The 14,381-nt window shown below is 42.6% G+C and overlaps 1 protein-coding gene across 2 annotated transcripts; it reads left to right on the top strand.

The window, feature by feature from the left end:
- Positions 1–5,081: 5,081 nt before the first annotated feature.
- Positions 5,082–13,771, top strand: myb (v-myb avian myeloblastosis viral oncogene homolog). 2 transcript variants are annotated; one of them, XM_053444960.1, is made up of 15 exons: positions 5,082–5,235; positions 7,199–7,316; positions 7,545–7,616; positions 7,879–7,971; positions 8,911–9,131; positions 9,435–9,663; positions 9,763–9,831; positions 9,939–10,043; positions 10,433–10,699; positions 11,330–11,436; positions 11,529–11,643; positions 11,734–11,829; positions 11,975–12,073; positions 12,260–12,343; positions 12,442–13,771. In XM_053444960.1, exons 1-15 carry the CDS (start codon positions 5,126–5,128, stop codon positions 12,550–12,552), a joined length of 1,896 nt encoding a protein of 631 aa, XP_053300935.1. In that variant the 5' UTR covers positions 5,082–5,125; the 3' UTR covers positions 12,553–13,771. The 2 variants fall into 2 exon arrangements, with proteins under 2 accessions (XP_053300935.1, XP_053300934.1); XM_053444959.1 differs by having other exon boundaries at positions 12,439–13,771.
- The last annotated feature ends 610 nt before the right edge of the window (positions 13,772–14,381 follow it).

The raw sequence follows: 14,381 nt of genomic DNA, 5'->3' as shown, positions 1-14,381 counted from the left end.
AATATCTGAGTGCAAGCGCACAGTCTGAGCACAAGCAGAGTCAATCTGAGGTTTTGAGTGAGAGCATTACAAAACCTGAAATTGAAATCAATAACTCCTGCTCTCAAACTGAGAGACCACGCTTTAGATAGAATAAAAAACTCTGTGCTGAGTACGGTTGCAAATGACCTGCATACATAGAAACAAACACTGGTCCTTCTTATGAGGAGACAGTTGAATTTCATATTTGTGACCATGTGTTATCAATGTGTTAGAGGAAGCACAATATCACAGGTGAACACTGAAACGTGTCCCCTCTGCACAAATCTGATTTCAGTTAAATTGTTCACAATCAGGACTCTGCACAAATCTGATTTCAGTTAAATTGTTCACAATCAGGACTGAAAGACACTTACAGGTTAAAATCCTGCCTGTGATCTTGGAGTGTGAATGTCTCAACCATTTTTTGTTAAAGGTTATGCCCTATGGTTAGAGAACAGCCCATCTGAGCCCACACTCTACACCTCACACACACACACACGCGCGCACACACACACACACACACACAATGAGTGACATCATGTTTTCCTCCTATCTTTGTACCACAAGAAAACTATAGCCCATCTACCAGAAAGAGGAAATATACAAGATGTGTGTGCTTGTGCATTGACACAAATGTTTGTGTACACATGTTTTTAACTCTTTGCACAAACATGCACCTTTTAGTCACACATAAGAGTGCAGATGTACAAAAGTAGGATTTTGGATCCATTGTGTCATACTGAGCTCATCTACAGTGGCTCATGTGCCAGTGAAACAGAAGAAGATGAAAATGTCAAACATTAATCTGATACCAGGGACACAGGTGAAGCAGACTTACGTATCTTCACGGGGAAATGAAATATGAGGTTTGGTGTGTCTCCCCGAGCTAAAAATAGAGCAGTATAAAGAAAAGCAAGTGCTTAGGTAATTGTAAAGACCTTTTCATGATGAATGGCTCATATTGCAGGTGGCAGTTTGATGGGGAGCAACCTGAATTGAAAACAGAAGGGTATATCATTCATATCAGGAAGGAGGGACGTTAATTGAGGAGCTTCTTTATTTATTGTGCCTTAAGTTTGACTTTTGGGTAAGCGTGTGCGTGCCTGTGTGTCTGCGCGTGCACATACTGAGTGGGTGGAGGTTTCCCCTCCAAAATTCCACTTCCTGCGTTTTGAAGTCTATGTTGCACATCTACATTTCAAAACAAACAACTGCACATGTACACATGGAACACACACACACACTGAAACACACTGAAACACACAACACACACACACACACACACACACACACACACACACACACACACACACACACACACACACACACACACACACATAAAGATGCTCAAGTTACAGGGTCACACAGGTGACAGAGAGGGAACTCTTTCTCTGCATCACTTAAATGTTTCTGGGACATTTTAAAACCAAAGGCCTCAAACGGCATCTGATCTGTAATGGAAATGGAACATTTTGCTGAAAGTAGAAACAGTCTTGCCAATATAAATTGTTACAGGGTTAGTCAATTTTCCCTTTCACTGTTCTCTTTAGTCTCAAGTGACCAAAATAACTTTTTTTTCTGTTTTTTTTTGTTTGTTTTGTATATTGATGAAGTCTCTCTGCTTTCTTTATGCTGTCAATTGTCGAGATGAATTGAAATTGTGTTTGTGCAGGCGGGGGGCTGAAGTGTGATTTTTCACACCTCTACTCAGGATCTGAACATTTGTTTCCTCTGAACATCTTTGAAGCGCACTCTGGTCAAATCTGTGCTGCGGCCGCAGAGGTTGCTAAAAGTCTGTTCTAGAGCGGAATTGGTGGCAGGCAAAAAGGATTTAAGAGAGAATTAATGTCGGACTGATTAGGTGGATTAAACAGATGGATGGACAGATTGGTAGAAGAATGACCGGATCAGTGGATAGACACTTTAAAAACAATAAGTGTATAATATGAATGTATGATTAATAAACCTGCTAGTTTTTAACAATCACATTTTCTTTGTAACTGAAGTCTATGCAGTTCAAGGAGATGTCAAAACATGGTTGCCAGCAGTTGGATGGTGATGGTATCTATGGAAACAAGTGAAAGCAAAGGATTGTAAATCCGTCAACAACAGCATGTAAATCTGAAAAAAACAGATTAATCCTGGTGTAATTGTAGGAGACAAAGCCTGGAGTACAAAAGGGGGTGAGGGATGAGCTCCATCCCAAAAGTTGGCAATGGGTATGAGGTAATGCTTTACATAATTTTCCAAAGGCACAAGGCATCATGGGAAGAGGAACTCACCTCCGGGGGGAAAATGCAAAACCTACACCCTGGGCAGTCTTGGACAGGTGGTTCACACAACTGGAGCCAATAAAGAAACTCATGTGAGGTCCTTAAAGTAACATGTTGTTAAATTAAATGTAATTAAAACCAAATATTCAAACTAGATTTATATCAGTAGTGATTTGTTTGAAGTCATTTCACATGTTTACTTAAGAATAACTGAACATTCAAAAAAATATCCTGAAAAATTAGGATTCTTTTTTTGTGAAGTAATGTATTTGCATGCACATAACCAGACAGGATCACATTTACTTTGTTTACTATTCATATCAGGTTTTTCTACGTGCAGGCCTTTACATACACACTCACGAGACGAGCAAATACGCACAGCACACGCACTGAGGGCCTTCCCTGGATTTGAAAGCCTGAAGGTGGGACGACATATCTCAAAAACCCAGGGGCCGTCATTAAGAATCATTCAAATGAACCAACCTGTGCACACAAAGCTCTACAAAGGGGGCAGCCTTCCCAGTGCCTGCCCTTAACCTGTCCAATCGCGCCCATGCAAATGTCTCCCCTCTGGAGTCAATGGGTCTCAGGCTTCCTACTACAGCCTAGTATGAGGGTATTTGCATACGCTGACTCCCTACCTTTTATTTGGTTTCAGATAACCTGGTGTTTTAATGCTCTCCTCGATGGAAAACACACATGTAGGGCCTGTGGAGAAAACTAAAGACCAATATGAAAATACTGATCACATATGAAGTATGTTCTATTACATGGACCTATTTGTCTCTCTACATGGGTCCACTTTTATTGCAATGCTGTCATATAATGAACATTTAATAAAATACAAATTAGTGCTGCGTCTTTCAGGCAAAAATGACTGCAACAACGTTTGCGTGCATAGGTTTGTATAGGATTTGTAGGCACAGGTTTGCAGGCAAAAATTGTTTAAAAAATGAGCAGCCTTAGAAAACTAATATCGAAATGATCCATTGTACAACTATATTCTTAAAACTGCTATTCATTTAGTTAGACAGATCTAAGTATCCATCTTTTTATGCCATGTCCAGTCCTAAAAATCTTCCTTTTCCTTTCTAAGTGCTTCACCCCAGAGATCACCCTGTCCACGCTGTGGCATAAAATAGGGAAATGTGCAGTGTGTGTATGAGGATGTGTGTGTTTGTGTGTGTGTGTGTGTGTGTGTGTGTCTTTATCAGGCCACTATTATGATGACTGCCCTGGGACAATAGGCTGGTCTAGGGCGATAGTAATTACAAGTGACCAGGACAATACGGTCGCGTATGGAGGAACTAATACAATAAGAAGACACATTTATAAAGTATTAGCCCCCCCTCCTCCTCCTTCCTGCAATGAATGGTTCATCGACTACAGTCTCGGCACAGGGAGGATGGAGAACTCAGCCAAAACAAAATAATAATGGTAACATGCTGCACAGTTCCCTAAATACAAGACAGGAGAGCAGTTTTAACTTCTCATCTTTAGAAGAGAGTTGCTGGGAAAAAGCAGGTTGAACTTGTTCCTGATTTCTATGTGGCGTGTTAAGAATGAATTCATCAGGGGCGATTAAAGAAAGACAAAATGAAACTTGAGGAACAAGTTGGATGTACTCAACTTTCCCTTTATTATTAGTGCAATAAATCCACTCACACAGAAAGAGCTGGAGTGCCCGTGCGCATTTCTTTAACTGTCTTTGTCTGGACGAGCACAAAGGCTCTCTTGGACGATAAGGAAACGATAAGGCAAAGTCTTGTTGTGTGTGCTTTTATTATCACTTGGACACATCTGTATGTTATCTGGAACACCAGCAGGGACTCCACGCTCAGCACAGCTTCGCTTTCACCCTCACGTGTAAAAAAAAAAAAAAAGAGAAAAATTCCGCAATTGATAGATTGTCCAGACACAGGCTGCGTTTCCTTCTGCTTTTTACCGCAAAAGAAGTAACTCACGAAAAGTGTTTAGCGCGGACGGACGGTCAATACGCGCCTTCAGCGTGGAGGACACTGTGGAGTGTGTATGCTGCGTTCACGGACGCCTCGTTCAATTTTCGATGCATGCACTTTGAAAGCATCAGCTCTTTACAGTGCAATACTTTAAGCAACTAAAATAATCTAACCACTTTTAACTGATTCATAGCCATGTACCATATATAACACCATTGCATCTCTTAGGTCTTTCAAGTAAATTCCTTAGCCTTTTATTATATAGAATATTACTAATTACTTACACTGCACTGTTACTTTCCCTCTTTTCTGTATTTACTTTTTTAAGTCTTTAATATAATAATAATAAACTTCATTTATACAGAAGTTTAAAAAAAACGACGTCTACAACGTGCTCGGCCACATACAAAATGCTGGACATTTACACATTTAAACACAATTCTCTATGTGACTCTTAAAAATCTCTTTTTAAAATTATTTTTCTTGTATTTTGTTAAATGTTTTCATGATGCATTTGATGTTTCTGTGGATTTTGGTGGATACAGTACTTTTTTTCTTGGGATATACATCAAGGGTTTGGTTTCACACTTGCATTAAAGTTTGTATCTGACTTTCTTTTTATAAAGTTATTTTTTATCATATAGATGTAGTCATTGCTCTAGTCGCACTGCTGAAATGATCTGTTCTCCTCGTCCAACACTTGTCAATTACTTTCATGTGAGAAATACAACTTTTCTCAGCCATGAACTAAAACGCTGGCATCCGACGCTTTTGAACCGCTCAAACCTCGCGCAGGCGCACACGAGGAGCGCCAAATTGACCGGGATGCTGGAGGAGGGCGGAGCAGCGGCGCTGGCTCCGCAGTTTAAATGAATGTCAACCTGCTGCTGCCGGGACAAGTCACTCAGAGCTCTAACCTGCACACACATACACACACACACACACACACACTTCTACAACATGGCCCGGCGGCCGAGAAACAGGTACGTTCCGACACACGCAACTTTATCTGTCTCATCCGCTGTGGATCTACTTTGTTCCTCTCGTTGCTCCTGGAGACGCGGGGTGGACGCGTTAAAGCCGCATGTTGTTGACAGTGTGTGTTTCATTGGTCGCGTTTATTATTTGTTTCGTGTTGTTGTTGTTGTGGTTGTGGTTGTTTTTGTGTTTGCGAAGTGGTGTTGCTTGGTCCCGTTAAAGCGGAGCGGCGGAGCGGGTGTCCTCGCTCGCGCGCTCATGACAGGTGGTGGTCATCTGGCATGTGCGCCGCTCGCTGCTGTCAGTGCACAGAGAGAAAGGAGCCTCACACACACGCATGCACACACACAGACACATGCATATACACACACATGCATATACTTACATGCACACGCATTACTATCATTAGGCGGGTGGACAGGCGCGTGCCGCGTTTGTGCGCTTCCCAGGCGCGTGGACCCTGGTTTTAATAGGAGCCTATAATAAACACAAACTAAAAGCAAGAACACACTCGTGCACTTTTTGCGACAAGGGATCTCACATCGTAGAATTCAGGTTTGTTAAGGTTTAGAAAAATATCAGTATTTCATTATGTCCTCTGGAGGAACCACATCCTCAGTGGTCCACACTGAAACAGTTTTAATTTTGACTTTTTAAAGTGAGATTTGATCTCAAATACAAGAATGTAAATGGCTCATCTAGATGGTATCGGGGCTGAATGTTGTCCCAGATGGACGCTCGCACTTATTTGGGAAACTGCGCTCTCTCCGCGTCCTCAGTGTGCACTTGACTCGAGGGGAGGCTGCACGGGCGTCCTCCTCTTCGTGGACCTTACTGGAGGGGAATCGGTTCGTTTGTACGTCCTCACCCTGAAAAAGTATCTTAAAGTCTCTAAAGGACGCATCAGGTTGGACTGTAGGTGTAGCACCAGTTGGGTTTTTGGTTTATCCTTATGCTTTGACGCAGGAAACCTGAGGAGAGTTTGAGTGAAATGTGTGATGATTTCATTTGATGGATCATACTTTAGAGTTGAGTTTGTTGTATTCAACGTGTTTTATTTCCTCATATGTACACACTACAATGGCTTATTCTGTAAGTAACTATTTTGGGGTTTGTCATAGTTATTATAAAATAAATATGTATATATATATATAAGTGTTTATATTATATCTTTTTTAATTCGGAAATACACAAGGGTGGTTTGGTGATTTAACATTTATTTTTACATTTGAATCTTCTTTGCTGCTTTTATTCTCCTTATGGTCATGGCATTGGTGTTGCTGAGTTAATTTACAAAAAATAAGGAAGATAATCCACATTAAATATCATCTTGAACACACACACACACACACACACACACACACACACACACACACACACACACACACACACACACACAGACACACACTCACACGTATACACCTCAGTGGGGTTCCTGTTCACCTGTTGCACTGAACCCTACCTAACTTCCACCTTGCGCACACTCTACATTACCTTTGGTTAAAACAACTGTGTGTGTGTGTGTGTGTGTGAGTGTGTGTGCGCGACTGTGCATGTGCCTGACTGTGCTGTACAATGCCACTGCAGGTCTGAACACGCAAGGGTCATGAAATTATGATTGCATGTGCCAATCCCAGTATCTGTGGAAACTAAAAACATTGGAACCTGTTCATCCGTACCCCCCCCCTCCCTCCCACTAGCTGTTCTCTCGCTCATTCGCTCCTTCTCTCTCTCTCTCCCCTTGTGGGTGTCTTGGCGAACAGCCCGCCTGCACCCAAACCTTCAAGAATGACTGGTTCTGTCTGTGTTGACACCTGATGAGTTAAAGAGTAGGCAGAGTTCTTTATGCACTCTGCAAAGAGATGATTAGGGAGTAGTTATTGTGCTTTTATTTGCCTTTCACTGTTCTTTTTTACACAGCCACCACCTCGTTTTAAAATTGCTCTCTCTCTCTGTGTGTGCGTGCAGTGTTTACAGCAGTGAGGAGGATGAGGAGGAGACCGAGATGTATGAACATGATTACGATGGATCAATGGCCAAGGCAGGGAAACGCCACCTCGGCAAAACGCGCTGGACACGAGAAGAGGTACACACACATTCAATATGTCACACAACACGCCTCACTTGTTAAACACAGATGACGTCACAGGAGAGATCAGTCCCCACCAACTTGGCAACCACCTTTTTTTTATTAATGTCTGGTCAAACCACATTTGCTGACTGTTATACTCCTTTTAAAAGTGCTGCGGACGATGTATTTCTTTGCAGCAACATATTTTATATTTAACAAAGTGCAACATCTGCTTTTTTTCAGGATGAGAAGTTGAAGAAACTTGTTGAGCTTCACGGATCAGAAGACTGGAAGCTCATCGCAAGCTTGTTAACTGTAAGTAACAGATCTGTGGGTACACACGGGCATGCACATACTACAGACACACAGGCTCACAGACAAGGGGAAGTTAACACAGATGTAAACAAAACAGTCTTGCGGTGACGAACTGGGATGTTTAGCTTCATTTCGGTCAGTTCTCTGTGAGCACCAAGCTTCTGCTGATTTTATAGTATTTATATATTCACACATACATATGCGTTTTGACCTCCCAAAGGATACGAATGATAATTAATTCCCTTGTTCTCTGACATACCAGAATCGAACAGATGTGCAGTGTCAGCATCGGTGGCAGAAGGTGCTGAACCCAGAACTCATCAAGGGGCCATGGACTAAAGAGGAGGACCAGAGGGTAAGAAAACCTTCTTTTAGAAACAGGCCACACTGTACTGTAGTAGACACATGAAACTGTGAACCTCCATGCAAAAAGTATATGTTAGGGTTAGGGAGCACAGTCAGCGCGTTCCTCCATCGAGGCCGAGCAATCGATTCATGATCTGCTGGTTCTTGTAGCAGGAGGGGAAAAAAAAGTATTGTTAAAGAAAGTGAAAGAATAAAAGTGTTTAGTTGAAGGTGCTTCTCTCTGGAGTGCCACCAGTGGTGACCTTTAAAACCAGGGTTAGTTAACTTTAAGTGTAACAGAGTTGAAGACAAACACAGGAAACAATCAAGTCCACATTTCTATATGTTCCTTGGTGATTAAGGCAACTATTCTGAAGCAAGTGCTTTGCCGCTGTTTCACATTTTTTGGTTTCCTGAAAAGTTGCCCTCACCCAACGAGAAATGTGTTGAGTCTCCTGCAAGCTGTGCAATGTATTTATTGAACTAGTCTGAAGGAGTTGTATTTCCACCCAGATGCCGCTGTAATGATTAGCAGAGCGGCTAACGTTCCACTGGAAACTCCCTCAGTGCTCACCAAGCAGGTGTTCTCAATCACCTCCTCAAAGGGGAGAGATAAAGAAAGAGGGAAGGAGGGAGAAGAGGAAAGACAAGAAGGAGAGGGGATGTGTCCGGTGTTACAATGTATGGAGAAACTAACGAGTCTTACTTTGGTTTTCTCCCTATCCCATCTATTCTACCTCACATTTACCTTGCACTTCTCTACCTTATTATCTTTCTTTCTTTGTACTTCTCCCTCTCCTCACTGTTATTGCTCCTTCCTTCCTCTTTGCTCATGCCTCTCTGCCATCATTCACTTCTCTTCCCTTTCAACACTCTTCCTCCTCCCCTCGTGCCTTTCCTCTTTTGTCCCCCCCCCCTCCGAACACACACACAAACATTTCCACCCCAGGTGATCGAGTTGGTCCAGAAGTACGGAGCCAAGCGCTGGTCGGTGATCGCCAAGCACCTGAAGGGGCGGATAGGCAAGCAGTGCCGCGAGCGCTGGCACAACCACCTGAACCCAGAGGTGAAGAAGACGTCGTGGACTGAGGAGGAGGACAGAATCATCTACCAGGCGCACGAGAAGCTGGGCAATCGCTGGGCTGAGATCGCAAAGCTGCTCCCTGGCAGGTGAGGCCGAGAAAAAGATTGAAAGATTAGAAGCTAGCTAGGCGAGGACACAAGAAAAGCGCCAAAAGCACTGAACATGAAACAAGATGGATTAATACAGGAAGTATTACCCTTATTTTGAAAGATAGGACTGAATAGGATTACAGAATGAAGGAAGTAAAAATATCAGAACTGGATGGGGTTTTTATTTAGAGGAAAACCTAGAATCAAACCTGGCAAACAGTTGCTGTCGTTACGATTGTAATAACTCAGTCCTGTTCAATTGTATAATCAATAACCTGTAAGTTGTTATGTGCCATGCAGGACTGACAATGCCATAAAGAACCACTGGAACTCCACTATGAGGCGAAAGGTGGAGCAGGAGGGCTACCTCCAGAGCGCGGCCAAGAACGGCATCTCTGCCCTCTCCCTCGGTCACGGCTACATCAAGGCCGGGAATCACATCATGGGTTTCCCTAATCACTCGTCCAGTCAAGCGCAGCTGCCTCCCCTGTCATCACACAACTACCCCTACATCTCCAACACACACAGGGTGAGTGGGCTATTAAAGTCGGAATGGCGGCAGGAAAACTGAACGACGTAGCGGCAGGAGATTCATTAATGTGTGTTTGTTTCTGATTGGGTTTAACAGGTGCCTTTCCCCATGGCCTTGCATCTGAACATCATGAACATTCCCCCGCACGGGACCGCTGCTATACAGGTAAAAGACAAGCAAGTGAACGCAATGTAATGGATCCCTATGAGGGGACAAGCGAAGATTGACTGACGATGACTGAATAGGCGCTAAAATCTGGCTTCTACTCGTAGAGACACTATGGTGAGGAGGATCCTGAGAAGGAGCAGAGGGTGAAAGAGATCGAACTGCTGCTCATGTCAACAGAAAATGAGCTGAGAGGCCAGCCATCACTACCAGTGAGTCATGTGTGCGTGCGTTTGTGTGTGTGTCTGCGTGTGTGTGTGTGTGTGTGTGTGTGTGTGACCCTGGCTTTAAGGACAGTGGTTAGATGTGTATGTGTGAATAAGGAGGAGGAAACATCTGGGGGGTCTGTTTCTGCTGAAGTGATGAAATAGGACCTTATCACCACTTTGGTGTGTGTGTGTGTTTGTGTGTGTCTGTGACCCTTTCTGGAACCTTCCACTTTACATTTCTGTCACCCACCCCTGACATTAAAGTTCTCCTTCCTGTACGATTCGACTTGCATTTGCTCACTTGTCCTCCTATGCTGCTCATATTCTCAGAAGATTATTGCTCGTCAGTTATTTCCGGCTCCTCAATCTTTCTCTTCATTTTTCTCCTCCAGATGACTTTGCCCTATCCTAGCTGGGCAGGCCAGAGCTGCCTGACCAACAGCCCGGACGGAGTGGCTTTGTTGCTACCTCATCACCAGGCTGCTGCCCCCGCCCTGCCCCTCGACCAGAGCTGTCTGCCGGAGGAGAGTGCCTCGGCAGCACGTGCCCATACCAACAGCAGCAGCAGCAACAATAACAACAACAACAGCAACAGTCATCACAGCAGCCCAACGTTCTCGAATACTCTTCCAGAGTTCATGGAATCTGTCATTGATTCAGTAAGTATCTGCACTATATTTTAAAGTGAGTTTTAATCTGTCCTCAGGCTTTAAGTTAATTCTTTTCATATTTGTGTAACATGTATCCAAATGAATAAAAAAAGACAGCCCAGCAGTTAGTAACAAAAATCGTTCCCAGCGGTCGGCCTTGACCCCTATTTTCCACGCCCTTTCCCCCAGAGCCTCTCCTCATTGGGTGAGGCCACTGCCAGTGAGCTCATGGATAGGAGCACTCTCAGAACAGACAGGGTCTCGCCCAATCAGGGCTCCAGAACTGGTCACGATACATGGGCTGGTTTCATCTGCTCCACTCCCAAGCCTTCGCCAGTCAGACATCTTCCCTTTTCGCCCTCGCAGGTAGTTAACGTAGCCGAATGTGGTTAGAATCCATCCAATCACCAAACTGCCATCCAATGACAACAACCAATCATTCAGAATTAGTGTTCCTGCTCCTAACTTCAATCATTCCATCCATAAATCATCTTTTGATGGACCACTCTTTTCTCCCTCTCCATCACTTTCGTGTTCGACTTGAGAGTCCTTGTGGGATCCGCCAGATTATCATTATTCTCTAAAACTCAACCTGTCTGACCTCGTTGACTGATCATCTCCCGTCCTTTCTTTTCACAGTTTCTCAGCCAGTCGATGAGCCCAGGACACTCGGACAACGACAGCTTACCGATGGAGTCCAAGCCTCAGATCGACCCCTCGCTCAGGCCACAGAAAGAGAATGAAATGTAAGCGGCTCTGTCTCTAACCTTTTGAAATTACATGATTCAGACTTTTCCTCTCTAAGGGTTTTAACAGCTCTCTCTCTCTCTTCTCTCAGGTTCAGAACGCCAAACATTTGCCGTTCTATCATGGAGTCGTCACCTCGCACACCCACGCCGTTCAGGTCGGCTCTGGCCCTGCATGAAGCCAAGTACGGACCCCTCAAACTACTGGTAAGAGAAACCTATAAAGTAGACTTCTAAACCACTGTTGTCCTTGATGTAGTTTGGCTGAGACTTACTGGGGGTTTGTCTCTTTTCCAGAATACCCATTTGGAACATCAGATGGTAAACTCCATCAAGCAGGAGCCGATGGAGTGTGCCATCGAGCAGCCTCCTCTGAAGAAGATAAAACAAGAGGTAATTATCCATGACACATGCACGTGCCATGGAAGATATTTGACGTAGGAAGTTTGACTTTTTCATGTCGCGAAAGCAAAATAAATAAGTACAGTATACTTCAGTTTAAATTATGTACGTAACCATGATGTGTTTTGGCTTCTAGGTGGAGTCCCCGTGTGAGAGGAGCCCGTGTATGCAGTGGGAAGCACAAGACCTTCACACGCAGCTCTTCTCCCCCAACGGCCCCGCACAGGAAGTACCTGTAAGTTTAAATCTGACCTTTAACACCACAGTGCATGTTTGCTAATGTGAAACCATCCCTGGTCACACATTTCCTCAAAACTTGATATTTGCCTAGATTAACACTTAACGGCTTAAAATTACATTAAATACATCCCCCTTTGCAAGTTTGACTTGTTGCTGACATGTGTTTTGCATTTTTATTCAGGACCTACTTTCCAGCTCAATATTGAGTGAGGAAGGACACAAAACCTACGCCATCCCTCGCAGAACCCTGGGCAGCCCACTACAGGTATGTGTATTTTTTTTGGCATTTATAACTACGCATTCATGTGATTGCACATTTGCCAGAAAAACTCATGTTTGTCTTTCATCCTTTGCCAACAGCAGCTCAGTACCTGGGAGCACGCGACCTGCGGGAAAACAGAGGAGCACGTTCTGGCGTCAGAGCAGAGCCACAAGTACATTAACACTTATCCTACAAGGACACTGGTCATGTAGACACATGTGACACGTGTTGATCCGGAAACATCAACACTCAGCGCGCTGGACGCAGCGTGGCAGGGTTTCGTATTTGTTGTGGTACAACAGTTGGGAAAGGCTCTATGCCACTGGTGTTTTTACACTCACACTTGTTGGATCTCAACCAACCAAAGACTTTAACTCTTTTTTTATGTCTTTTACATAGAATTTGATTTGGGTTTCTTTTTTTTCTTTTTTTTATATATATAAATGTTCAACCTATCTCTTTTGGTCTTGTCATTGTATCATTATGGATGTTATGTATCATAAATGGGATATGGTGACTATATAATTTGCGTTGGGCTGTATTAATAATTCCGAATTTTTATATTAATATAAAGAACAAGTTAATTAATTTATTTCTTTTGTTTTTATGATGACTTTCTAATGTTTTTTTTCTTTTCCAATTGGCCGACAGAGCAGTGTTGTAAGTTAAGTATTTAAAGCCCTATTAGCATTATCGTATATCTAAAGGCATAAAACTGACCTCTGAAACTTCTCTGTTGCTTTTTTATCTTTGTCGTTAAATAGGATATAATGGGTCTACTGAAAATTTCAAGTGTTTGCTCTGTGCCACCTCTTTTTTAACCCGAACTACTGAGCGAGAGAAGCTACGTCTGTTGTTACGTCATTATTAAATTATGAATTATAATGAGTCGCAATAAAAGGGGCCAGACTTATTAGTATTACCAGATTACCACGATGGCACCTTTATTTCTATATATATATATATATACATATATATAAATACATAGTATAATTATGAATTCAAACTATGTTAAATGAACTACTGTTTGAAATCATGAGCTTTTACCCAGTAAAAGTAAGACCAACCTGCACTTGAGTTTTATGTTCTCCATATAAACAAGCCAAGACTACTAAACACTGATGTTTTATATGATGCTACAAACAAAAGCCCGATTGAAACCAATGTGCTGTTGTCGTGTCTTGAATAGTTTTGTACTTTTTTTTTATATAATGCCTATTCAATCCGCATTGTGTTTTCATACTAAGACTGCAGTAGCCCATTTCAGACACTTAGCAGACAATCCTTTTTTTTCTACATGTTTTTGATGCCTTGTTTTTATACTAGCTTTTGAGCAAAAGTGATTTTATAAAAAAGCATGCCAAGTTTATATATGTTTTTTTTTATACTTTTCTATCCTGCCTATTAAATAAAGTGTGTTGTTTTAATACAGCCTCGTTTTCAGTGTCATATCATTTTCAAGAACACAATCCAGGTTGAAGCTGTAATTCAAAAGTGGTCCCTCTAAGACAAACACGGTCACATATCTTTAACCTTTTAATTAGTCAAAACTTGCACAAATATCCCGCAGTGGTTTGAGTTGCAGTGTAAATAGCACACAGAAGCTGCACTATTGGCTGGAAACATTTACTGTTTGAAGTGAATGAAGTTGTTTGCTCTCTGGTGTGTAATAAAGTTGTACCCCCCGCTCCCGCCCTCATACACACACTCCTCTACAACACATGCACACAAAGGATTGTGTGTATTGTGCAGAGTAAATTGTAAAACTTTCTTCCTGATCTGTGGCATTTTATCAGCCAGTGAAGGTTTTAGGCAAATGTTTTCAACTGTTCCCCATTTCTTATGTGGATAAAGGGGGCTACTGGTGTGCCTTTTTTTATTCTTCTTTTATACATGTACAATTTGCGTAATACATAAAATCAACAACAACGAAAACTGTGGCTGTTGCAAAAGGCATAATGTCCTCGATGGTATACTTCAATTTATAAAGGCTCAAGGCCAAAAATGGTCTCAATTCCTTTACTTGATCATCTTTGAAAAA

Source organism: Pleuronectes platessa, chromosome 17 (genome assembly GCF_947347685.1).
Source record: "Pleuronectes platessa chromosome 17, fPlePla1.1, whole genome shotgun sequence".
Lineage (NCBI taxonomy): Eukaryota > Metazoa > Chordata > Actinopteri > Pleuronectiformes > Pleuronectidae > Pleuronectes > Pleuronectes platessa.
This window is presented reverse-complemented; position numbering and strand designations above follow the sequence as displayed.

Bases quoted from the DNA above. Each gene is read 5' to 3' on its own strand.
- myb (XM_053444959.1), top strand. From the start codon at position 5,126: ATGTCAACCTGCTGCTGCCGGGACAAGTCACTCAGAGCTCTAACCTGC. The intron at 9,132-9,434 runs GTGAGGCCGAGA...TGTGCCATGCAG, and splicing joins GCAAAGCTGCTCCCTGGCAG to GACTGACAATGCCATAAAGA. The intron at 9,832-9,938 runs GTAAAAGACAAG...TTCTACTCGTAG, and splicing joins ACGGGACCGCTGCTATACAG to AGACACTATGGTGAGGAGGA.